Source organism: Salvelinus namaycush, chromosome 8, assembly GCF_016432855.1.
Source record: "Salvelinus namaycush isolate Seneca chromosome 8, SaNama_1.0, whole genome shotgun sequence".
Classification (NCBI taxonomy): Eukaryota; Metazoa; Chordata; class Actinopteri; order Salmoniformes; family Salmonidae; genus Salvelinus; species Salvelinus namaycush.
The window spans coordinates 8950114-8977766 of NC_052314.1; the positions used below are offsets into that span (position 1 = coordinate 8950114).

At 42.1% G+C, this 27653-nt stretch overlaps 1 protein-coding gene across 1 annotated transcript in view; it reads right to left on the minus strand.

Annotated features, from left to right (window-relative positions):
- LOC120051695 (cadherin EGF LAG seven-pass G-type receptor 1-like) overlaps window positions 1-27653 on the minus strand; it is a 91312-nt gene that overhangs the window by 18576 nt on the left and 45083 nt on the right. Inside the window, exons 6-14 of the mRNA XM_038998582.1 lie at window positions 13495-13652; window positions 12712-12875; window positions 12321-12446; window positions 2417-2583; window positions 1903-2088; window positions 1641-1754; window positions 1360-1534; window positions 593-734; window positions 74-194 (exon numbers count right to left, since the gene is read on the minus strand). Of these exons, the coding sequence (XP_038854510.1) occupies window positions 74-194; window positions 593-734; window positions 1360-1534; window positions 1641-1754; window positions 1903-2088; window positions 2417-2583; window positions 12321-12446; window positions 12712-12875; window positions 13495-13652 (1353 nt within the window). The remainder of the gene's footprint in view (window positions 1-73; window positions 195-592; window positions 735-1359; window positions 1535-1640; window positions 1755-1902; window positions 2089-2416; window positions 2584-12320; window positions 12447-12711; window positions 12876-13494; window positions 13653-27653) is intronic.

A 27653-nucleotide genomic window follows, 5' to 3' on the forward strand; every position in this document is an offset into this window, starting at 1 on the left:
AATACAGGAGGGAATGGAGACAGCTAGAACACATGCCCAGAAGAGACTAGGTGTGGTTAATACTTTTCCGTACCTTACAGCGGCACTCCCCAGTGGTCTTGTTGCAGTCTCGGTAGAAACCTTTGCTGATATCACAGTTACAGGGGCCACAGATAGGGTTCCCCCACCATCCGCGAGCACAGGGCAGGTTGGCTCTGGAGAACAATAGAACTATGTGTTATTCCACTTAGAAACCTGTTTATCTGAACAAGCAAGGTTGCACCGATGAAAACCATGAGCAAATCATTAGGGAGTTGAAATATGCTAAGCCAATGCCAAAACTACTATAAATCTGTTTAACACCAACGAATACCAAAGCCAAGGGGCAACAGTTTACAAAACGAAATTACTACAGAGGTTGATGGAATGTGCTGAGTGGTACGGTAGGGGTTAAGTGGGGTTACTGGGGTAAGCTCTGAAACAAAGTGAATTGTTTTCCAGAAACATCAGAACTGGCACTGACTCACAGCAGGTGGGGGTTTTAAAAAACGGAATCTAAAAAAACAAAAACAAAAAAAAACTAAACTGTCCTTAGATCAGTGTCGGTACTCACTTGTTCTGGCAGTACTGTCCGTAGGAGTTGTGACCACACTGGCAGCCGTAGCCGTGGGGGGAGCCGGGCTGGTGGACGCAGGTGGACACATGCTGACAGGGATTCAGGAAACACGCGTCCACACAGTCCCTCCCAAAGTACCCTGGGAAAAAAATTATATTAACGCATTGTTTGACCAATGGGTGAATAATCCTCTAAAACAACCAATGGTCCAAACCTCATGTCTCTATCATAATCCATTCACAAGTTCTTGGAGTTTTTACCCTTTTGGATGGCTAGAATTAGGGTGACTAAATCAATGGAGGCCAGAGAAAAAACCTGTTGAACTTTTCATCTTTCTTCTTGAACCCCGCAGGACATAAAACAATATAGAGGTAAGATGGATATCGATTTTGAGACATGACATGTAGTATTTTCATATTTGAGTATACACTTCTCATATAATCCTCAAAAGGTTATTATGAGAAACCTGTACCGCTATGTCAACAGAGCTCGGTGCTCATTATCAGACGTATTAGGTTATGAAATCTGACTATTTGGATATACTGTCAATGAAATGGTTAAATAAAGGTGAAATAAAAAGAAATGTAAAAATGAAATGACGGATAAAGACCCCACTGAATGATTCAGAACATGATGAATCATATTTGTCTTGGTAAAATATATTTTATAATATAAGGAAGTGAAATGTCAACACCAAAGCGTGTTTTTGAGTAGATGGACACCCTACTAAAACTATTTTAGTGGGTCCCGTCCGGGGGGCTTACCGGGGTGGCACATGCAGGTGTGTGAGCTCCAGTTGTCGGTGCAGCGGCTGTGCTCAGGGCAGACGTTAGGGGTGCAGGGGTTGGCCACCTCACAACCATCCTCCACTCTGACCTTCTGACCCTGAAGCATGTTGACGTTGGCCAGGTTGGTGGACGTCTCGCCCATCCGCACGCCCTGGCAACATAGGAGAGAAGAGGACCATCAGTGCTGTGTTGGCGTCGACTGATTTCGCTTTCCAAAGATGAGTACGGTACAGTTACATGGTGTGTGTGAGGCTCACCTGCATGCAGCCCTTGAGTCCGCTCTGGACCGCCCCATCCTTCTTCCTCAGCCCCCCCACAAACAGACTCCTCAGCCTCAGGCCTGGTAGCGTGTTGCCTATCTCCACTGACCTCTGTGGAACGCACCCACCCATAGAGCACTTGCAGAGACCATGTGTATTGTGCATACATACCATATTACACTAGATCATCCATTACATTCACAAACACTACTACAAAACACACAAATACGGTGCTGCCAGCCAGTGAGGCAGTGAGTACCTGGAACATGCCGTAGTCCAGTGATACCAGTGCCATGTATTTGATGTCCTTCCCGTCTTTGATACTCTTCAGCTCCACCAGGACGTGGTGCCACTCCCCGTCGTTTACCCTGACCTGAGAGAAGTCCAGCAGGGCAACCCGCTTCACCCCCAGGAACACCTGGAAACGGACATGTCTGCCGCTGATCTGGAGTCAGGAAGATGGTGAGAGAAAGCAGATGGAAGGCAGAGAAAGAGGGAGAGAGAGGAGGGTGACATGAAAGAAAGGGGAGGTGACAAAAAAAGAGAGAACATGAAGTTGAGTCATTTAACGCCAGCATATTAGCTTAACCTTATCATAGCATTAGCTTAACCTTATCATAGCATTAGCTTAACCTTATCATCGCATTAGCTTAACCTTATCATAGCATTAACTTAACCTTATCATAGCATTATCTTAGCCTTTACCCGGCATTAATAACATGGAGGAAGGCCCTGGGTGTTGTGTAGGCACTGGGCTACCCCGCTCCACTCACCAGGAGGTGTATCTTGGAGAAGTCCCCAGCGTTGGCCTGCAGCAGGGTGCCAGAGCTCTGCCTGGTTCTGAACATCAAGCCCATGTACCAGGGCACACTGATGGTGACCTCTGGCTCTCGCCACCACACCAGTGCATGGCCGTCAAAGTGTTGCGGGGAGGGCATGACTGGAGGAAGGGAAACAGATAGTGACACTTCAGTTGGAGAACCAATAACCAGTAAACTTTTACTTATTGACTAGGTCCTTTCTAGGCTTGTTCCAAACAGCCTGACTAAATCCTGACTACAAATCCATGGCAACACATCCAGGGGCTATCATTACATCATTGCCATACAGGTAGTTCTTCTGTGTGTATGATCTTGCAGACGATGAGCTCAGCAGTAAAAGTTGTGGATAGAGTCTGTACTTGTTCATTGCTTCCCGTGAAATGGTGATTGATGGGTCGTTCCACGAAATGAGTGCCTTTTGCGTCACTTTGATATTGTAAGTAGAAATTGTAAACCAATGTTGAATTTTTAAAAGCCTGTTATATTAAATGTTTAATATAGACCACAAGGACAATTCAATAAATTCGATTTTTTTTTATGAAGAAAGGCTTGCTAAAGTGCCAATGTTCAGCATTTTGACATGTCCCTCCATCAACCCTGTGTCACTTCTAGGAAGATTTTATTAAACCACTTAATAACAACATTTCTCCAGGTTTCACCATCATTGTAAAGCCCTAGTTATTTTGTTGCTTTGACAAAGTCATTTCTGAAGATTATAATTATTTTGTGATTACTGATTTACTTACATCTGTCCTTTAAGGTTAACCCTGTTAAGTGACATGAACTCTTGTTTTAATATGGTGAAACTATTCATTAAAAAATAAAAAATAAATAAAAAGAAAGATTGAACATTTAACAGTCAAAAGCAGGTGAGCTGTTTCTACTCTTTTTGTCCATTTCCTGGTGTTTGTGGTGGAAAACTGAGCTGGTCGAGCATAATTTGTCAACCCTGTTACTCGTAGATAGACAAGCTAGAAATGTTTTAACAATTTCCTTTTTTTTGTGAAGCTTGCCTTCAATTGCCACTCCCTATTGCACACAACACGTTTCCATACCCCCTGTCAGAAGGGGATTTATGGCTGATTTAATAAGAAATCGTCATCCCTGTTACGGTCAACCCTGTTACTTTATTTGGCACTTAATAGGCACTTACTATAGTACTTTTTCATTTAATCTCTTGAGATGAGAAAACTAATTTTTTTATGGTTGAACATGTGCTCTTTATGACAAAATGTAAAAATGAGGTGAAATCCAAAGTTTTACTTCTCAAAAGGCACTGAATCGGTGGAATGACCCTATTATTGTGATTTACAATCATGAAACTGTTTGTTATACAGTGCATTCGTAAAGTATTCAGACCCCTTGACTTTTTCCACATTTTGTTACGCTACAACCTTATTCTAAAATCGATTAAAAAATATATATCCTCATCAATCTACATATAATACCCCATAATGACAAAGTGAAAAAAGTTTTTTACATTTTTTTTTTTACAGATGTATCAAAAATTAAAAACAGAAATACCTTATTTACATAAGTATTCAGACCCTTTGCTATGAGACTCGAAATTGAGCTCAGGTGCGTCCTGTTTCCATTGATCAACCTTGAGATTAGTAGATGGGGAGGCGAGTGACTGTATGACTGCGAGTGACTGTGTGACTGTACAACTTGATTGGAGTCCACCTGTGGTAAATTCAATTGATTGGACATGATTTGGAAAGGCACACACCTGTCTAAATAAGGTCCCACAGTTGACAGTGCGTGTCAGAGCAAAAACCAAGCCATGAGGTCAAAGGAATTGTCCGTAGAGCTCAGAGACAGGATTGTTTTGAGGCACAGATCTGGGGAAAGGTACCAAAACATTCTGCAGCAGGGTGCCCAAGAACACAGTGGCCTCCATCATTCTTAAATGGAAGAAGTGTGGAACCACCAATATTTTTCCTAGAGCTGACCGCCAAACTGAGAAATCGGGGGAGAAGGGCCTTTGTCAGGGAGGTGACCAAGAACCCGATGGTCACTCTGACAGAGCTCCAGAGTTTCTCTGTGGTGATGGCAGAACCTTCCAGATGGACAAGGATCTCTGCAGCACTCCAGCAATCAGGCTTTTATGGCTAGATGGAAGCCACTCCTCAGTAAAAGGCACATGACAGCCCACTGGAGTTTGCCAAAAGGCACCTAAAGGACTCTCAGACCATGAGAAACAAGATTCTCTGGTCTAATGAAACCAAGATTGAACTCTGGAGGAACCTGGCACCATCCCTACGGTGAAGCATGGTGGTGGCAGCATTATGCTGTAGGGATGTTTTTCAGTGACAGGGACTGGGAGACTAGTCAGGATCGAGGAAAAGATGGACGGAGCAAAGTACATAGAGATCATTGATGAAAACCTGCTCCAGATTGGGGCGAAGGTTCACCTTCCAACAGGACAACGACCCTAAGCACACAGCCAAGACAACGCAGGAGTGGCTTCGGGACAAGTCTCTGAATGTCCTTGAGTGGCCCAGCCAGAGCCCAGACTTGAACCCGATTTCACATGTTTGGAGAGACCTGAAAATAGCTGTGCAGCGACACTACGCATCCAACCTGACAGAGCTTGAGAGGATCTGCAGAGAAGAATGGGAGAAATTCCCCAATACAGGTGTGCCAAGCTTGTAGCGTCATACCCAAGAAGACTCGAGGCTGTAATCGCTGCCAAAGTTTGCAAACATTTCTAAAAACCTGTTTTTGCTTTGTCATTATGGGGTATTTTGTGTAGATTGATGAGGGGGGGGAAAAACGATTTAATCAATTTTAGAATAAGGCTGTAATGTAACAACATTTGAAAAATGTACATACTACACAAATCTTCAGTTTCACATTCTCGTAAGAACATTGATTATGATGAGATTGAGAAACACACACACACGTGGACACACCTAGATATTGCCCAGTAATTAACCTGAGACATATAGAGACATCCCGCCAGGTCATTGGTTGCCACAGAGTTTACACTCACTGTGTCCTTTTAAGGTGCTTCTATGAATTGGGTCAAACTAAACCTTCTGAAAACATAAAGCTATTTGACATGTTTTATTTATTTAATTTGGGTAGATCAGCTTTAATATTACAGATAGATTGAAGGATCTATCTATCATTGTCTGCATCATTTCTAATCGCCCCTACCCGACCATCCCTACCCGACCAAATGCCTTCTGGAACATGTAAACTTTCATGTGCCTTAGTAACAAACGTGTATGCCATCTGTAAATATAGATAGAATTGTTAAATTACGAGCCTAGTTGGTTTAGCCATGGAAACCAGTCTCAACGTCAACAGTGAAGAGGCGACTCCGGGATGCTGACCTTCTAGGCATCTTAATATTTTCTTTTTCTGGACAGTCTGAGATATGGCTTCTTCTTTGCAACTCTGCCTAGAAGGACAGCATCCCAGTCAAAAATCTAATCAAATCAAACTTTATTTGTCACGTGCGCAGAATACAACAGGTGTAGACCTTACAGTGAAATGCTTACTTACAGGCTCTAACCAACAGTGCAAAAAAGGTATTAGGTGAACAATAGGTAAGTAAAGACAACAATAAAAAGACTGTGAAAAATAACAGTAGCGAGGCTATATACAGTAGCGAGGCTATAACAGTAGTGAGGCTATATACAGGCACTAGTTGGTTGGGTCAATTGAGGTAGTATGTACATGAATGTATAGTTAAAGTGACTATGCATATATGATAAACAGAGAGTAGCAGCAGTGTAAAAGAGGGGTGGGGGGGCATACAATGCAAGTAGTCCAGGTAGCCATTTGATTACCTGTTCAGGAGTCTTATGGCTTGGGGGTAAAAACTGTTGAGAAGCCTTCTTGTCCTAGACTTGGCACTCCGGTACCGCTTGCTATGCGGTAGTAGAGAGAAACGTCTATGACTGGGGTGGTTGGGGTCTTTGACAATTTAAAGGGCCTTCCTCTGACACTGCCTGGTATAGAGGTTCTGGATGGCAGGCAGCTTAGCCCCAGTGATGTACTGGGATGTACGCACTACCCTCTGTAGTGCCTTGCGGTCGGAGGCCGAGCAATTGCCGTACTAGGCAGTGATGCAACCAGTCAGGATGCTCTCGATGTTGCAGCTATAGAACCTTTTGAAGATCTCAGGACCCATGCCAAATCTTTTTAGTTTCCTGAGGGGGAATAGGCTTTGTCGTGCCCTCTTCACAACTGTCTTGGTGTGTTTGGACCATTCTAGTTTGTTGGTGATGTGGACACCAAGGAACTTGAAGCTCTCAACCTGCTCCACTACAGCCCCGTCGATGAGAATGGGGGCGTGCTCGGTCCTCCTTTCCTGTAGTCCACAATCATCTCCTTAGTCTTGGTTACGTTGAGGGATAGGTTGTTATTCTGGCACCACCCAGCCAGGTCTCTGACCTCCTCCCTATAGGCTGTCTTGTCGTTGTCGGTGATCAGGCCTACCACTGTTGTGTCGTCTGCAAACTTAATGATGGTGTTGGAGTCGTACCTGGCCATGCAGTCATGGGTGAACAGGGAGTACAAGAGGGGACTGAGCATGCACCGTGTTCGTGTTCTTGGGCACAGGGACTATGGTGGTCTGCTTGAAACATGTTGGTATTACAGACTCAATCAGGGACATGTTGAAAATGTCAGTGAAGACACCTGCCAGTTGATCAGCACATGCCCTGAGCACACGTCCTGGTAATCCGTCTGGCCCCACAGCCTTGTGAATGTTGACCTGTTTAAAGGTCTTACTCACGTCGGCTACGGAGAGCGTGATCACACAGTCGTCCGGAACAGCTGATGCTCTCATGCATGCCTCAGTGTTGCTTGCCTCGAAGCGAGCTAGAAGTGATTTAGCTCGTCTGGTAGGCTCGTGTCACTGGGCTTCCCTTTGTAGTCTGTAATAGTTTGCAAGCCCTGCCACATAAGATGAGCGTCGGAGCCGGTATAGTACGATTCAATCTTAGCCCTGTATTGACACTTTGCCTGTTTGATGGTTCATCGGAGGGCATAGCAGGATTTCTTATAAGCTTCCGGGTTAGAGTATCGCCCCTTGAAAGCGGCAGCTCTACCCTTTAACTCAGTGAGAATGTGGCCTGTAATCCATGGCTTCTGGTTGGGTTATGTACGTACAGTCACTGTGGGGACGACGTTCTCGATGCACTTATTGATAAAGCCAGTAACTGATGTGGTGTACTCCTCAATACCACCGGAAGAATCCCGGAACATGTTCCAGTCTGTGATAGCAAAAAGTCCTGTAGTTTAGCATCTGCTTCATCTGACCACTTTTTATAGACCGAGTCACTGGTGCTTTCTGCTATAATTTTTGCTTGTAAGCAGGAATCAGGAGGATATAATTGTGGTCGGATTTACCAAATGGAGGGCGAGGGAGAGCTTTGTACGCGTCTCTGTGTGTGGAGTACAGGTGATCTAGAATTATTTTCTGGTTGCACATTTAACATGTTGATAGAAATTAGGTAGAACTGATTTAAGTTTCCCTGCATTAAAGTCTCCGGCCACTAGGAGCTCCGCCTCTGGGTGAGCGGTTTCCTGTTTGCTTATTTCCTTATACAGTTGACTGAGTGCAGTCTTAGTACCAGCATCCGTCTGTGGTGGTAAATAAACAGCCACCAAAAGTATAGCTGAAAAAACTCTAGGCAAATAGTGTGGTCTGCATTTAATCACAAGATACTCTACCTCAGGCGAGCAAAATCTAGAGACTTCCTTTCGTGCACCAGCTGTTGTTTACAAATATGCACAGACCCCCCCCCCTCGTCTTACTGGAGTGTGCTGTTCTATCTAGCCGCTGCAGCGTATATCCCGCTAGCTGAATATCTATGTCATCATTCAGCCACGATTCCGTGAAACATAAGATGTTACAGTTTTTGATGTCCCGTTGGTAGGATATTCGTGATTGTACCTCGTCTAATTTATTGTCCAGTGATTGCACGTTGGCGAGTAATATTGACGGTAACGGCAGCTTACCCCCTCGCCTTCTGCGGATCCTTACGAGGCACCCTGCTCTGTGTCCTCTGTACCTGCGTCTCTTCCTCTTGTAAATAACTGGGATGTTGGCCTTGTCAGGTGTTCGGAGAATGTCCTGTGCGTCCTGCCTGTTGAAGAAAAAATCTTTGTCTAATCCGAGGTGAGTGATCGCTGTCCTGGTATCCCGAATCTCTTTTTTGCCGTAAGATATGGTGGCAGAAACATTATGTACAAAATAAGTTACAAATAACTTGAAAAAACAAACATATAATAGCACAATTGTTTGGGCGCCCGTAAAACAGCTGCCATTTCTTCCGGTGCCATTTTCGTCACCTCTTCACTGTTGACGTTGAGACTGGTGTTTTGCGGGTACTATTTAATGAAGCTGCCAGTTGAGGACTTGTGAGGCGTCTGTTTCTCAAACTAGACACTCTAATGTACTTGTCCTCTTGCTCAGTTGTGCACCGGGGCCTCCCACTCCTCTTTCTATTCTGGTTAGAGCCAGTTTGCTCTGTTCTGTGAAGGGAGTAGTACACAGCGTTGTATGAGATCTTCAGTTTCTTGGCAATTTCTCGCATGGAATAGCCTTCATTTCTCAGAACAAGAATAGACTGACGAGTTTCAGAAGAAAGTTCTTTGTTTCTGGCCATTTTAAGCCTGTATTCGAACCCACAAATGCTGATGTTCCAGATACTCAACTAGTCTAAAGAAGGCCAGTTTTATTGCTTCTTTAATCAGGACAACAGTTTTCAGCTGTGCTAACATAATTGCAAAATGGTTTTCTAATAATCAATTAGCCTTTTAAAATGATAAACTTGGATTAGCTAACACAACGTGACATTGGAACACAGGAGTGATGGTTGCTGATAATGGGTCTCTGTACGCCTTGTAGATATTCCAGCTACAATAGTCATTTACAACATTAACAATGTCTACACTGTATTTCTGATCAATTTTATGTTATTTTAATGGACAGAAAATGTGCTTTTCTTTCAAAAACAAGGACATTTCTAAGTAACCCCAAACTTTTGAACGGTAGTGTACCATTTACTAGCTCTGACTCTCTACTTTTATCCAATGTAAAAAACACAATTTTAAATTTTGTACATAAGACCGAATTGAGCCTGTCGGTCACACAGTGCATTCGGAAAGTATTCAGACCCATTGACTTTTTCCAAATAATTGTGTGTTGCAGACTGAATTTAAAATAGATTAAATTGAGATGTTTTGTCACTGGCCTATACACAAAACTGCATAATGTCAAAGTGGAATTATGTTTTCATTTTTTTTTTTACAAATTAATAAAAAATGTCTTGAGTAAATAAGTATTCAACCGCTTTGCTATGGCAAGCCGAAATAAGTTTAGGAGTAAACATTTGCTTAACAACTCACATAATAAGTTGCATGGACTCACTCTGTGTGCAATGATAGTGTTCAACATGATTTTCAAATGACTGCCTCATGCCTGTACCCCACACATACAATTATCTGTAAGGCCCCCTCAGTTGAGCAGTGAATTTCAAACTAAGATTCAACCACAAAGACCATGGACGTTTTCCAATGCCTCGCTAGAAGGACACCTATTGGTAGATAGGTAAAAAAACAAACATTGAATATCCCTTTGAGCATGGTGAAGTTCTTAATTACACTTTGGATGGTGTATCAATACACCCAGTCACTACAAAGATAAAGGCGTACTTGCTAAAAAAAACTATTAGGATTTAGATACTATTTCGGTACAATGGAGGCTTTAAGAGAGGTTTAATGCCTTACTATTTCATAGTTTTAACCCTCCAAACTCATGTTTGTTATAAAAATATGTTTGTTGAACTTTATCTGGTTAGACATTCAAAATGAAGTGACACATTTTTTACTCGTATTATTTGAAAAAGGATTCTGCTGGAGTCGGTGGATGCATGAATAAATATGTCAATTGCGATATAACTAGAGAATTAATCAGGGTAATCTTCACGTAAATGGATAGGTGTTTCCCTCTCCACAGTTTCAAAATTCTATCTATTTTTCTACGTTTTCGATCGAAGTTAATAGTTGCAAGATATTGTGTACACCAAGCATATTGACTTTACCATCCACCAATTTAATCGAGAGATAAAATGGCAATTTAAAGTTTGTATCTTTTAGAGACCCAATCCGTAATATAGTACACTTATCACAGTTGGGTTTTAGTCCAGAGATACTGGAGGAAATGTCCAGGTCCTCAATGAAGCCCTTCAAGGTCGAAGATTGAGGACTCGAGAAAACTTGAATCATCGGCATACATTGATACTTTTGTCTCTATTCCCTTAATTTTTGGCCCCTTAATGTTAACAGACAGATTTTGTTTTTATTCCTAAAACAAAAACAAACTTATTCAAACTAAAGACAACTTACAGACACATACAGACAAAGACTACATCTAATCTGCCCAGACCTGCCTGCTCACAACCCTTCCTTAGTACCTGCATTATTGTTTGCCACTTGGTCTTAAATTGTACCAATTTGTTTTACTCAGTTGCCCATACTATTTCTATAATAAATAATGAGATTTTTCCATTGTGTCAATGATGGCGGATTGTTTGACTTCCAAGCTTTTAGTATACGTTGCTTCACAATGAGTGATGAGAAAAGAATCGTCCATCCCAATGGGTATCTCACTACACCCCCATATGTCATGTCTTGAAATATGCAGACAGATGGATTAAAAGTATGTTTATATAAAGCAAAAAATTCTAAGGTCATAATAAATATGTATGACAACCTTGTTGTTTTTATGCCTCTTGACAATTCGAAGTTCTCAGAGAAGTAACCATTATTTATTATTTTACATAAAGGATTGTTGTACATGACTTTACCCATCTTATGAGTTGAAAAAATCCAGGCACTTATAAACAGATTCTAGTGTATCAAAGGCTTTCTCAAAATCTGCTATAAAGTTTATACCTGGTTTCCCCTCATTCTTATAGTTTTCCATTATTTCTAGTAGTTGTCTAATGTTGATCTTCCTTTTAAGAATCCTGTCTGGTCGTGATGAATAATGTCCGGTAGGACCTTTTTTTATTTTATGAGCAAAACATTTTGCAAATATTTTGTGTCACAACAAGTGATTTCCTTTTCCTGTTAACATGACTTACATCAGAAAAGTGGAAAACAAAGTGTGCTTTACTGTCAACTGGTATGCCAATAAAAGTGTTTTCTGACATAGTGATCCCTCTTGAGAGTTAAAAGAGCAAACCACTATTCAAGATTTGGCCAGCAAATTTGTCAACTAAAGTATATAGTACCATAAACTATGAATTGATCTCCTACCTCTATATACTGCGTTAGTCAACTATAGACATAAAAACAAGCATTGAAACTGACAAGTACCACTGACTGCACCATAATGCTTCTGGGTAATAATCAGATCACCAATTATATGTAATAGTGGTCATTTGGCCCTGGGCCAAGTGTAAATACTTTTAAAAATCCTTCCTTCCTTCCTTAAGGATAGGTGAAAACCAGGTTACCATCAGTCTATTACTTCCATCAATAAGGCCAGTTGACATCTGTGATTACCTCAAGCAGGCAGGGATGGAAGGATGTATTAGTAGAGTACTCCAACAGGGCCAGAGGTAGGGTCAGTGTGTATGTGGAATGTAGGAATGTGGAGATTCAGGAAACTTGTCCACATTGACCTTTTCTGTTTACTCACCGCTAGCCTTGAAGAGCGTGACTGAAACCTTTTCAACTCCATTAATTATGAGACACACAATAAAACACATAGCTACATACACACAGGGCACATGCACACACACATGCAGGATATGCAGACTGACACACACCCGTACAGGAAACCCCTCAAAGATATATCCAATACACTTTTCCTAAAATCCTTTACCTTGTTCACAGTTCTTCCCTCCGTAACCCAGGGGACAGCCACAGGAGTACGTGCTCCACTTGTTCACACAGACTCCCCCATTCAGACACACACGTTGAGTGCAGAAGTCCTTCTTCGCTGTGCACCCTGAATACAGACGTGTAATACAGGCTTATGATAATCAGTGGCATCAATAGGGTTAGACAAAAATATCAAACTAATGCATTGAAATATGCCATTTAGTAGACGCTTTTATCCAAAGCAACTTACAGTCATGGGTGCATACATTTGACATGCAGGGTTGTCCCGAGAATCAAACCCACTATCCTGGCGTTACAAGCACCATGCTCTACCAACTAAGCTACAGATGACAACTATCAAATGAATATCACACGTGAGGATTAGAACAGACCTGCGGCCGTGCCGTTGTTGGCCACATAACTGGCCATGTCCACAGGCTTGCTGTCTATAGTCAGGTCTCTCATGCAGCCCACAAAGTCTCGGTTCCGGACGGGGAAATCCTCCGGCAGGTTGGGAACACCGCCCAGAAGTAGTGGACCGGTCAGGTCCAGGGACCTAGAGATGGACAACATAGAACAACCATCAACTGGACCTGATTCTGAGTGGAGAGTCAAGGCCTTTTGTTATGAGTATGATTCTCTGATTGACATTACAGTGCACCAATCACGCTACAACCACACTAGAACATTGTTATTAACATCGTGACTCAACACACAAACCAAAAAGACAAAGAGAAAGGCTGATCAAGCCTCTTACAACTACTTTACCCTGCATCAACACCTCCACTGTTTAGTGGGACCAATGCTGGCGTAACATGAACTCATAACACAAGTTACGAAAAAAATGCGCTGCTCGCATATAACAAAATGCCCTCTATTGTCAAATCTTGTGATTTACTAATACCCAACAAATGTTTCCCTAGCAGGAGGCGATTTACATTTGAATAAGAAACACATTTAGATATGGGCATTTGCATAAGAATAAAGAATCACAAGAGTTAAGAAGTGAATAGGACATACTAATACTGATGTAGGTTTTATGTCTACTGCATGAGAACTTGCTAAGATGTAATATGGGAAACCAAATGGCAATTGCTGTCACTTTCCACTTGAGGGGAGAAAAGCTAAGATTGGTCCGACAGGAGGCTGGATAAACCCTATGAGACTGCACTCACTTCTTCTGTCCTGTCTGTATGCCCTGGGCGGCACAAGAGTAGTTCCCGATCTGGCCACCAAAGCCAATTGCCATGGCGATGTCGCAGTCGTCCACAGCAACGACTGCCACCTTCTCTCCTGATGGTCCGTGGGGGATGCCAAGGCGACCAATATTGGGCTGGAAAGAGAAGGGAGGTCATATGAAATGTAAGGACGTCGCAGCTAATAAACTAAGGTACCAATATCCAGTGAGAAAATTGGGGCTTTCAGCCATACAAGTGAGGATCCATAGAGTCGTTCTCGGAAGGGGAACAGCTTCTCGATGACTAATGAAGGTCATGGTCTGATGGTCATGGTTTTCCCTTTTTGAAGCGCAGGACTGTTTGTTTGGTGCTACAGTATTTGGGGATAGCAGAACCCCTGGGCTCAAGCCCAGCGTGAAGAGGCTGTTATCGCTCAGTGAAGCTGAGGTGCCGTTGATTGTTGGAGTGTAATTGGATTATGAGAGCGGGACACTGGTGGGTGAAGAGATACCATAGACTGAGAACGCCATTCTATGTCAAATCCTCCCCTGGGACCCCAGTTTCCACCAAGTGGCAACAACAATTGGAGATATCGTCAGCAACTGTCAGTGTTTACCCCCCTGCAACTCATCTCACGGTGCTGCCCTTTTCCAAGCTATTAACACCACATCCACCTAGTTCTCCCCAAGCAGCGTCACGTTCAGTGACCTTATGTCACCTCAATGTGTATCTGTACGTGCAAATACAAAATCTGTATGTGTGTTTCTATCAAACTGTATGTGTGTGGACCTTTGATCTATTTCCTGTGGGGATGTGACATTGGAGGGAGGATGACCTATGCAACTGCAGGTGTGACAACAGGAAGAGGTACAACAATATTGTAGGAACAGCTGTTTCTTTTAGAGATGCATGCTGGGACTTTAGTACAAACCAAACTCAATTGCTCATTGTAATGTGTTTAGAGAGTAATCTCCCTGGTGGAAATATCAGGCTAGTCACAATAATCACATTACTCCCCCCCATAGTCATATAGACTACTATCAATCTCTGAGACATTCCCTAATTGATGACAGCATTCCAGGTGTTACAAGTCAAACGGAGGATGCCCATTGGGTGCTAAGAGTCGAGTTTCAGACAACTGATTACTCTAGCAGGGATGACATTCCACACAATGAGCATATCAGATTCCCTGATGACATATTTGCCTAAATATTCTGGGTTGATGAAAAACAGAGGACTTCACGCTCTGTTGGCCTTTCAAGCCAAATTGCCAAGATTCATGCTAAAAGCTACCAATATGTGATCAAAGCAACTTTGTTGTGAAGTGTCCAAATATCCCCTACTGAGTAACAGCACAGGATACAAATAAGACTGTTATTTCTAAAAACAGCTCCATTCAGGAATTGGGATGATCATTATAATTCCCACCAAGAGCATATTTCTGTTGGTGGGATTAAGCTTTTGGGAGCGTCTGTCATCTACGTTTAATCTCCAGACGCCCAAATCTTTATCTCTCTAATCTGTCAACTGTGTGTCTGCTAGTAGAGGTAGTGTTTCTGGCAAACATCACTTCTCCTCTTTCCCTCCACACTAAAGACATTACTTTGTCCTGCATTGTTGGTGCTCGGAATTTAAGAATTTCACTGTACCATGTAATTACATCTGCAGCCCTGTAAATGTGACTATTAAAATCTCTAATATAATATGTAAAACAAAGAAACTTTAACAGAGTTTAGCAGAGACCAACATTTAACTCAACGTTTTAGCAGACAATTCATTTAACTTTTTAAAAAAAAGCAATTTTCCCATTGAACTGCAGAGACTTGAGGCTCCACTGGTTTATAGTTGAATGTAGACATTTTGATGTACAGTGGGGCAAAAAAGTATTTAGTCAGCCACCAATTGTGCAAGTTCTCCCACTTAAAAAGATGAGAGAGGCCTGTAATTTTCATCATAGGTACACTTCAACTATGACAGACAAAATGAGGAAAAATAATCCAGAAAATCACATTGTAGGATTTTTTATGAATTTATTTGCAAATTATGGTGGAAAATAAGTATTTGGTCAATAACAAAAGTTTATCTCAATACTTTGTTATATACCCTTTGTTGGCAATGACAGAGGTCAAACGTTTTCTGTAAGTCTTCACAAGGTTTTCACACACTGTTGCTGGTATTTTGGCCCATTCCTCCATGCAGATCTCCTCTAGAGCAGTGATGTTTTGGGTCTGTTGCTGGGCAACATGGACTTTCAACTCCCTCCAAAGATTTTCTATGGGGTTGAGATCTGGAGACTGGCTAGGCAACTCCAGGACCTTGAAATGCTTCTTACGAAGCCACTCCTTCGTTGCCCGGGCGGTGTGTTTGGGATCATTGTCATGCTGAAAGACCCAGCCACGTTTCATCTTCAATGCCCTTACTGATGGAAGGAGGTTTTCACTCAAAATCTCACGATACATGGCCCCATTCATTCTTTCCTTTACACGGATCAGTCGTCCTGGTCCCTTTGCAGAAAAACAGCCCCAAAGCATGATGTTTCCACCCCCATGCTTCACAGTAGGTATGGTGTTCTTTGGATGCAACTCAGCATTCTTTCTCCTCCAAACACGACGAGTTGAGTTTTTACCAAAAAGTTCTATTTTGGTTTCATCTGACCATATGACATTCTCCCAATCTTCTTCTGGATCATCCAAATGCTCTCTAGCAAACTTCAGACGGGCCTGGACATGTACTGGCTTAAGCAGGGGGACACGTCTGGCACTACAGGATTTGAGTCCCTGGCGGCGTAGTGTGTTACTGATGGTAGGCTTTGTTACTTTGGTCCCAGCTCTCTGCAGGTCATTCAATAGGTCCCCCCGTGTGGTTCTGGGATTTTTGCTCACCATTCTTGTGATCATTTTGACCCCACGGGGTGAGATATTGCGTGGAGCCCCAGATCGAGGGAGATTATCAGTGGTCTAGTATGTCTTCCATTTCCTAATAATTGCTCCCACAGTTGATTTCTTCAAACCAAGCTGCTTACCTATTGCAGATTCAGTCTTCCCAGCCTGGTGCAGGTCTACAATTTTGTTTCTGGTGTCCTTTGACAGCTCTTTGGTCTTGGCCATAGTGGAGTTTGGAGTGTGACTGTTTGAGGTTGTGGACAGGTGTCTTTTATACTGATAACAAGTTCAAACAGGTGTCATTAATACAGGTAACGAGGGGAGGACAGAGGAGCCTCTTAAAGAATAAGTTACAGGTCTGTGAGAGCCAGAAATCTTGCTTGTTTGTAGGTGACCAAATACTTATTTTCCACCATAATTTGCAAATAAATTCATAAAAAATCCTACAATGTGATTTTCTGGATTTTTTTTCTCATTTTGTCTGTCATAGTTGAAGTCTACCTATGATGAAAATTACAGGCCTCTCTCATCTTTTTAAGTGGGAGAACTTGCACAATTGGTGGCTGACTAAATACTTTTTTGCCCCACTGTATACCACTGTCCCTTTTCCTTCTCTCTTGGTCATTTGTTCTGAACATGAAAACAACACCATGGAACAAAGATAAAGACGTATCACTCTTCTCTCATCCAGCCAAGTCTTGATAAATACAGACTTTCACTTTGGAATGGTGAGGACTATAATCTATAGCCTTGAAATGTGCCTAATGTACACCTACTGGACAATAGGCAAACATGAAGCATAAGTTCTAAGCAATGTTCCCTCAAAACATTTTCCTCACTGAGCAAATTTCAGGTCTGCTGAGCGCAAACTTGAACGTTGTGAAAATTCTGTGCAACTTCCGGTGTGTGTTTACTCTGAACACTGAGGCTGTACCCGGTTTAAGTTAGTTTTAATAGTGGTCAAGGCGGCTACTGTGGCTATTTAACCATAATGCAAGCCTACCTGAGTGGCCTACCATTAAAAACAATGGAGAAAATGCATCCCATAACATTTTAACATGGAAATAGCTGTTCTATCATTCACCCTACAGTAGCAGGCAATGCGTGGTGTTCAATGTAGGCCTACATTCCATGAGACTATTGAAAAAAACATGCATGGCTTGACATTCACCTATTTATCCACTTGTCCTTCAGACATGTGGGTGACTGAAAATGTTGTTGTGTTGTTTGATGCAAGAAACCACTTTACAAAATACAACGTATTATTATTCCCAAACCATCATTACATAGAATTAGACAAATAATGCTATCCTCTGCCTATTGGCTACTCTCAAAATACAACACTGCCCCTTTAAGACAAAAAAAAGAAGATTGTTGTGCTCTTGTAGGAAGCAATCATTCCTCCATTGCTGACTACAACTAATCTATAACTGGCTAATAACTCAGTAACTAGCAAAGGATATGAACAAATGTACAAATGTGCACATGTCACTACATGTACAGTACCAGTCAAAGTTTGGACACACCTACTCATTCAAGGGTTTTTCTTTATTTGTACTATTTTCTACATTGTAGAATAATAGTGACGACATCAAAAATATGAAATAACACATATGTCACGACTTCTACCGAAGTCGTTGCCTCTCCTTGTTCGGGCGGTGTTCGGCGGTCGACGTCACCGGTCTTCTAGCCATCATCGATCCATTTTTTATTTTCCATTGGTTTTGTCTTGTCTTCCCACACACCTGTTTTCAATCCCATCCATTATCCTCTTGTGTATTTAACCCTCTGTTTCCCCTCATGTCTTTGTCAGAGATTGTTTCTTGTTAGTATTGTTTTTATGTGTATAGGTGCGCGACGGGTCTTCGTACCCATATTTGTTTTGTTCGTTTCTTATTTAGTGTTATGGAGCATGTATTTGGACTTTCATTAAAAGACTCCATTTTACACTACGTTTGACTCTCCTGCGCCTGACTTCCCTGCCACCTATACAAACGACTCTGACAACATATGGAATCATGTAGTAATCAAAAAAAGTGTTAAACAAATCAAAATAGATTTCAGATTCTTCAAAGTAGCCACCCTTTGCCTTGATGACAGCTTTGCACACTCTTGGCATTCTCTCAACCAGCTTCATTAGGTAGTCACCTGGAACGCATTTCAATTAACAGGTGTGCCTTGTTAAAAGTTAATTTGATAGTGTTGACTAACGGGGAAAACTAGAAAGTTGAGTGAAGTTCAATCTTGTGCTTCTCTGCGCAGGCTGATATTTCTTCTGCAGCAGTCCCGGGGGAGCTGGGCTCCCGTCTAACGCGCGCAGCTTCGGGGGAACATTGGTCCTAAGGCTAGGTTACAACATAGGCCATATGATCGGCAGTTTGGTAATAGGCACCACTAGGTTTACACAGTACACTGAGCAATGTGAAAGCATCATAGTGAAAGACCACATGCCCTGGGGAGAAATGAATCATGAAGTAATTCTGTTGACAGAGGAGAGGCCTGAACATTGTACTACAACGTAGCTACTGCAATACTATCATGGTCTTGCTCTTTTCACACAATACATTCTACCTAGTTCAAAAGTGTCTATATTCACATACTGAATTGAAATATCTGGATTATGGACCAATCACAAATGCCTGCTGCATTCCACACTACTATATATTGTTCTGGCCTTCATTAATAACTCCAGAATAACATAGATACTACTCTTTGGCCATCTGTTTCTTTTATCCCTCTTTTCTCATGGTTGGGCTATGGGGGGTAGACAAAAAGGTAGTACATTGACTGTGTTGGCCGTCTGTTTGTGCTGTTCTGGTTTAGCTTTCAGACCTCTGGGCTCTGACAGAAGGGACCTGGAAGACTGTTGTTGCAGAGCCCTGGACTGTTTGGTTTGGCACTATGTTTAATATGAGAGAGGGCATACTCAGAATAGAGCTCTTACTAGTCTAATTATAGCAAAACTACTGTAAAGTATACAAGATCTCCCTTGTTGTTGCCATATACAGGCTGCATTCTATTCACATTATGTCACCATGTCAAGGTCAACCCAAACAACAGGAACTCAGTGACACTTGTTCCCCTCTCTTTTCCACACATTACAAACAAACACTCTCATAAATTCACAGACATTAATCACGTGTTCCATCTTCCTGTCCACTAGGAGCCTGAGTACAAAACAATCCCTAAAACAATGCTTTTAGCATATCTTCTCCAAAATGTGCAGAATGTGCTGAATTATGAAAATTCTAAACCATGTCTGTATGTGTGTGTGTGCGTATGTGTGTGTCTGCATAAGTGCGTGCATGCGTGTGCATATGATGCAGATGGTGCATGCCGCGGCAGTGAAGGCCAGGGTGAACAAGACAAAACAACTAGCTGCTCTATCCCTATCTTGTACTGAGAGTGAAAGTACAGAGTTTCTAAACCCAGAGGAGCAACATCACCAGACTTCTGGGAACCCTTGGGAAGCAGACCAAGCAGACCAGGCCGGGGTTTAGAGAAGTCAATGAGAGAAGTGAAACATTCTTCCTCAGATGTACATTTTCTTGAAATCTAAAGGCATAACCTAGATTTGAGCCAATGTCTGAAGTAGTTGAACTTGGTATTACTCCAACCTCGTGAAACTGACACGTTTTCATTTTCATCAAAAACAACTTTATATCGAAGAAGTGCCTTTGATTAGATGGCCTGCACATGTACAGTTTGGCGCAAAATGACCTGTTAAACCCGATTATGTGTTTCTACACATGAGCTTAGCTAGCCAACGTCGCCATGATCGCCTACAAGTGTGATCGGGGATTTCCATTGGAGAAGCAGTTTAAGCCTACCTTTATACTGTACTGTCTTAAAACTAGGGGTGAAACGGTTCACAACACTCATGGTTCGGTACGATACGGTACAGTGGTGTCACGGTTCGGTACGGTTTCGATACATCGACAAAATTAACGCCTGAGAAATATGTAATTGGTATTTAGATTTCCGATTTATTATAATAGTAACCTGGGTAGCTTGAATTCCCAGGAGCATTTGGAAACAAAGGGACAACAAAAAACAGCAGTGCCTGCCTTATAACATGAAATAAAATATTCATTTAAAACAGAACTTCAACAAGAGTGCATAGTCCAGCAGCATATATCAACATTAAGTCACATAGCAGTGCCTTAAACTAAATAGGACCACTTGAGACTGGTTCCTTGACAAAAATAAAAAATAAAAACATTTTATTCAGATTTCCAAGTTTTTCTTTAAGAAGATTAGACTATCCACATTATCTGCAGTGAGCACAGATCCGTTTGCTGTGACAATGTCAGCCACTGTGGAGAATACCCTCTCGCTAGGGACAGAGGTCCCAGGCACAGCCAGATAGCGCCTTGCTAACATGGCAACATGAGGGTATATTAACTCTTTGGTCTTCCACCATGTAAGTGGATCAGCATCCAGGGGAATACAGTCCACTTCCCTGTATGAGGTCACCTCCTCCTCTATGACCTTGACCTTTGACTTGGTTCCCTGCTCCTGGGTCGTGAGCAACTCCCCAAAAAGCTCAGCCATGGCAGACTTCTTTTCTGGAGGAGAACCCCTGTCCTCTGCCGTCTTTGGAGAGGGGTTGGCTCCTGTGTTATCTGTGGCTTGAGCCTGCAGAATTAAATTAGATGAAAATTACTATCTCTGAAGTGGCTTTAAAAATATGATTTGTTGTTAGAAATATACATCAGACACATTTATGTCAATTACAATTATTACTTTATAATTAATTGTTAAATCACTAATTAATAAAATAATAAATGTCACATTAACAAAATAAATACAATACCTGTTGTATATTGGTCACAATCTCTGCTGTGAGTTCATTGTAGACTCTCAGACGAGCAGAAGCCTCCAGGTGCAGCAGGGACTTGAACCGGGAGTCCAAAGTGGTGCTCTTGTGTAAGAAGTCTTGGACACCAGGGTCAGCATATCTAGGCTCCAGGTTAACTCTGATAGCAGTCTTGACATCCCTTACTGCGGGTTCATCTTCATCACATGCCACCATTGATTTCAGGATCATTGCTTTCCATGCCGTCCCTAGGAGGGGTGCGTCACTTGAGTGGGTTGAGTCACTGACGTGATCTTCCTGTCTGGGTTGACGCCCCCCCTTGGGTCGTGCCTTGGCGGAGATCTTTGTGGGCTATATGGTAAGTTGGTGGTTGAAGATATCCCTCTAGTGGTGTGGGGGCTGTGCTTTGGCAAAGTGGGTGGGGTTATATCCTGCCTGTTTGGCCCTGTCCGGGGGTATCATCAGATGGGGCCACAGTGTCTCCTGACCCCTCCTGTCTCAGCCTCCAGTATTTATACTGCAGTAGTTTATGTGTCGGGGGCTATGGTCAGTCTGTTATATCTGGAGTATTTCTCCTGTCTTATCCGGTATCCTTTGTGAATTTAAATATGCTCTCTCTAATTCTCTCTTTCTTTCTTTCTTTCTTTCTTTCTTTCTTTCTTTCTTTCTTTCTTTCTCTCTCTCTCTCGGAGGACCTGAGCCCTAGGACCATGCCTCAGGACTACCTGGCCTTATGACTTCTTGCTGTCCCCAGTCCACCTGGCCGTGCTGCTGCTCCAGTTTCAACTGTTCTGCCTGTGGCTATGGAACCCTGACCTGTTCACCGGACGTGCTACCTGTCCCAGACCTGCTGTTTTCAACTCTCTAGAGACCGCAGGCGCGGTAGAAATACTCTGAATGACCGGCTATGAAAAGCCAACTGACATTTACTCCTGAGGTGCTGACCTGTTGCACCCTCGACATCCACTGTGATTATTATTATTTGACTCTGCTGGTCATTTATGAACATTTGAACATCTTGGCCATGTTCTGTTATAATCTCCACCTGGCAGAGCCAGAAGAGGATTGGCCACCCCTCATAGCCTGGTTCCTCTCTAGGTTTCTTCCTAGGTTTCCAGCCTTTCTAGGGAGTTTCTCCTAGCCACCGTGCTTCTACACCTGCATTGCTTGTTGTTTGGGGTTTTAGGCTGGGTTTCTGTACAGCACTTTGAGATATCAGTTGATGTAAGAAGGGATTTATAAATCAATTTGATTTGATTTGATAGACAGGACCATGGAAATTTGAATTATTGTAATTGGAATGATGGAATTGTCTCACTGTTTTGAGAGGTTTGCACACTTTGATAACTTCCTCTGCTAGTCTTATGTCATTTTCAGACAAAGTCACAATATCTTTGACATTCTTCCTCCAGCTTGATCAGTCAGTGTGGAATACACCACAACTTTCTGCTCAAGGTATCTCTCAACCATGTCATGGCTTGAATTCCATCTGTAGGGACATCTTGGATTAAAGCATCATGGTAATAAAGCATAATTTGTTCGACCGCAACTCCTGGGATAGCTAGCATTAGCTTGGTACCTAGCTAGCACCAATACAACCAGCCTGAGAACAATGACCAGTAGAAACTGCATACATTTTCATTATTCTTAGCAATGATTTAGGAATCCTTGTGAGTAAGTATTAGCTAGGTTGCCACTTGTTGTTCGCCTATTGAAATTGAACTTCAGTTCATGAAAATAAATAGCTAGCCAGCTACTTAACCCTGTTGCCCAAAGCTAACGTTATAAGCAGCCCGCTAGCTTCATCTGGCTAGTGAGGCTGGACCTGACCGTGTTATGTGTTGTGAAGCTAGCCGCAATAAGGATTAGGCACAATAGTGGAATTTTGCGGGTTGCCTTCAAAATAAAAGTATGTCATTGACAGTGATGCAAATGAATACAAATAGTAGAATTATGCCATACTTTTATTTTGAAGACTAACCGCAAAGTCCGCTATTGTGTCTAATCCGTATTATGGCTAGCTTAACATAGATGGGTCCGACCCACCATTAATCAAATAAGAACTGTCTTATAAATTAGGGTTATTTTAGATGATGACACCTAGCTATACAGTTAGCAAGCTAACTATAGCTACTGAAACAGATTATGTTGTTTTGCTATATTTTTGGGGAAGAACATTGTTTGCATCCATGAGCTAGCTAGCTTTTTTTATGACCAGCACTGTAGGTGTGCGAGACAACTTTACCAGCATCATAGCATACGTATCGATGAATCACTGTGACATGAAATACGAGTGATAGTGTAATCAATGTGTAATAACTACGTGAAAAATGAATGAACGCGTTAAATTATTATGTGACGTGCAGTCATATGCATGTCCTGATTGGTCAACAAACTTATTTGACACGTCAAATAGTGTTATTTGACACATCAAATAGTGTTAAATAGTATATTTTTTGACATGCAAAGACCCAAACGGCGTTCCATAGAAATCCGGGTTAAGAATGAAATGACTGAACAAATGAATAATGAAACGGCATGGAAAGTAAATGAAAGAAATAGGTTTTGATTATGTTTTACTGGTAATGGGGACATACGTCAATTCCAACAAAATAACTTTTGGTCAGTGTGGTGTGTGTGTGTGTGTGTGTGTGTGTGTGTGTATGTGTGTGTGTGTGTGTTTGTGTGTGTAAATTTGGTCCGATTGCACTTCCTAAGGCTTCCACTAGATGTCAACAGTCTTTAGAACCTTGTTTGATGCTTCTACTGTGAAGGAGGAGAGAATGAGAGCTGTTTCAACTAGCGGTCTGGCAGAGTGCCATGAGCTCAGTCTTGCTCGCGCCCGTGAGAGTTAGCTGCGTTCCATTGCATTTCTAAAGACAAAGGAATTCTCCTTTTGAAACATTATTGAAGATGTATGTTAAAAACATCCTAAAGATTGATTCTATACATCGTTTGACATATTTCAACGAACTGTAACGGAACTTTTGGACTTTTCGTCTGGACCTAGTGCTCGCGCCTCATGAATTTGGATTCGTGACCTAAACGCGCAAACAAAAAGGAGGTATTTGGACATAAATGATGGACTTTATCGAACAAAACAAACATTTATTGTGGACCTGGGATTCCTGGGAGTGCATTCCTGGGAGTGCATTGATGAAGATCTTCAAAGGTAAGTGAATATTTATAATGCTATTTCTGACTTCTGTTGACTCCACAACATGGCGGGTACCTGTATGGCTTGTTTTTGTGTCTGAGTGCCGTATCAAATCAAATCAAATCAAATGTATTCATATAGCCCTTCTTACATCAGCTGATATCTCAAAGTGCTGTACAGAAACCCAGCCTAAAACCCCAAACAGCAAGCAATGCAGGTGTAGAAGCACCTGATTATTGCATGGTGTGCTTTTCCGTAAAGTTTTTTTGAAATCTGACACAGCGGTTGCATTAAGGAGAAGTGGATCTATAATTCCATGTATAACACTTGTATTTTCATCAACATTTATGATGAGTATTTCTGTAAATTGATGTGGCTCTCTGCAAAATCACCGGATGTTTTGGAAGCAAAACATTACTGACCATAACGCGCCAATGTAAACTGAGATTTTTGGATATAAATATGAACTTTATCGAACAAAACATACATGTATTGTGTAACATGAAGCCCTATGAGTGTCATCTGATGAAGATCATCAAAGGTTAGTGATTAATTTTATCTCTATTTCTGCTTTTTGCGACTCCTCTCTTTGGCTGGAAAAATGGCTGTGTTTTTCTGTGACTAGTTGCTGACCTAACATAATCGTTTGGTGTACTTTCGTCGTAAAGCCTTTTTGAAATCGGACACTGTGGTGGGATTAACAACAAGTTTATCTTTAAAATGGTGTAAAATACTTGTATGTTTGAGGAATTTTAATTATGAAGTTTTCTGTTGTTTGAATTTGGCGCCCTGCACTTCCACTCACTGGCTGTTGTCATATCGATCCCGTTAGCGGGATTTCAGCCGTAAGAAGTTAAGAAGAAATTCTTATTTACAATGACGGCCAAACCCGGACGACGCTGGGCCAATTGTGCGCCACCCTATGGGACTCCCAATCACGGCCGGATGTGATACAGCCTGGATTTGAACCAGGGACTGTAGTGATGCCTCTTGCACTGAGATGCAGTGGCTTAGACCGCTGCGTCCAAGTGTGTGTGTTAACTATTTAACTGTACTAGAATGCTTAAAAGGCCGCAACATTTTTTTATATTGGTAATCGGAATCTTTTTTTTGACAAGGAAAATATTGGATATCGGTATCAGCAAAAAATGTAATATCGGTGCCTCACTAATGTTAGATGTTGTACACATGGGGAAATGTGTAAACCAGAAGACAGTCTAGGACCAGGCTCATGTTCTTACAGCTTACAAAATGATAGTGTATGTCTGCATATGAATGTATGTATGAGTAGGGGCACCGTAGTACAGTCGTGGCCAAAAGTTTTGAGAATGACACAAATATTAATTTTCACAAAGTCTGCTGCCTCAGTTTGTATGATGGCAATTTGCATATACTCCAGAATGTTATGAAGAGTGATCAGATGAATTGCAATTAATTGCAAAGTCCCTCTTTGCCATGCAAATGAACTGAATCCCCCCCAAAACATTTCCACTGCATTTCAGCCCTGCCACAAAAGGACCAGCTGACATCATGTCAGTGATTCTCTCGTTAACAAAGGTGTGAGTGTTGAGGAGGACAAGGTTGGAGATCACTCTGTCATGCTGATTGAGTTCGAATAACAGACTGGAAGCTTCAAAAGGAGGGTGGTGCTTGGAGTCATTGTTCTTCCTCTGTCATCCATGGTTACCTGCAAGGAAACATGTGCCGTCATCATTGCTTTGCATAAAAAGGGCTTCACAGGCAAGGATATTGCTGCCAGTAAGATTGCACCTAAATCAACCATTTATCGGATCATCAAGAACTTCAAGGAGAGCGGTTCAATTGTTGTGAAGAAGGCTTCAGGGCGCCCAAGAAAGTCCAGCAAGCGCTAGGACCGTCTCCTTAAGTTGATTCAGCTGCGGGATCGGGGCACCACCAGTATAGAGCTTGCTCAGGAATGGCAGCAGGCAGGTGTGAGTGCATCTGCACACACAGTGAGGCGAAGACTTTTGGAGGATGGCCTGGTGTCAAGAAGGGCAGCAAAGAAGCCACTTCTCTCCAGGAAAAATATCAGGGACAGACTGATATTCTGCAAAAGGTACAGGGATTGGACTGCTGAGGGCTGGGGTAAAGTCATTTTCTCTGATTAATCCCCTTTTCGATTGTTTGGGGCATCCGGAAAAAAGCTTGTCCGAAGAAGACATGGTGAGCGCTACCATCAGTCCTGTGTCATGCCAACAGTAAAGCATCCTGAGACCATTCATGTGTGGGGTTGCTTCTCAGTCAAGGGAGTGGGCTCACTCACAATTTTGCCTAAGAACAAAGCCATGAATAAAGAATGGTACCAACACATCCTCCGAGAGCAACTTCTCCCAACCATCCAGGAACAGTTTGGTGATGAACAATGCCTTTCCAGCATGATGGAGCACCTTGCCACAAGGCAAAGTGATAACTAAGTGGCTCGGGAACAAAACATCGATATTTTAGGTCCATAGCCAGGAAACTTCCCAGATCTTAATTCCATTGAGAACTTGTGGTCAATCCTCAAGAGGCGGGTGGACAAACAAAACCCCACAAATTCTGACAAACTCCAAGCATTGATTATGCAAGAATGGGCTGCCATCAGTCAGGATGTGGCCCAGACGTTAATTGACAGCATGCCAGGGCGGATTACAGAGGTCTTCAAAAAGAAGGGTCAACACTGCAAATATTGACTCTTTGCATCAACTTCATGTAATTGTCAATAAAAGCCTTATGAAATACTTGTAATTATACTTCAGTATTCCATAGTAACATCTGACAAAAATATCTAAAGACACTGAGGCAGCAGACTTTGTGAAAATTAATATTTGTGTCATTCTCAAAACTTTTGGCCACCACTGTACATTCTCACACTACTGGGTCATTTTCAAAGGTTTAGCAAGGCTAAAAACAACTAATATCTTTCCAGGAACAGTACTCTCAGTGGGTTCCATCTTTGAAGGTGACCACAATAACTTCCACTGCCAATAAACATAAAAAATCCTGCATAGAAAGCCCTGGATCCAGAAATACTTATCTGTTTGAGGCCATCCCGTTTAGTTACACAGGCCTAACCCAGATTGTCTTTCAAAACAAGAGAACAAAGCTCAAAATGGAAACTCAATAATTTTATTCTTTGTCAATACAACGGCCTCAAATCAACTCTAAAATCGCCCAAAACAAAGACTAGCGTGTCTGTTCCCATGACAACCCTTTCAAAATCTGGACTCTGTGTGGAGTTTGAGGAGGTTGGGGGGATAGTATGAGTGCCCTACTTGAATGACCTTTGGCCTGGAGG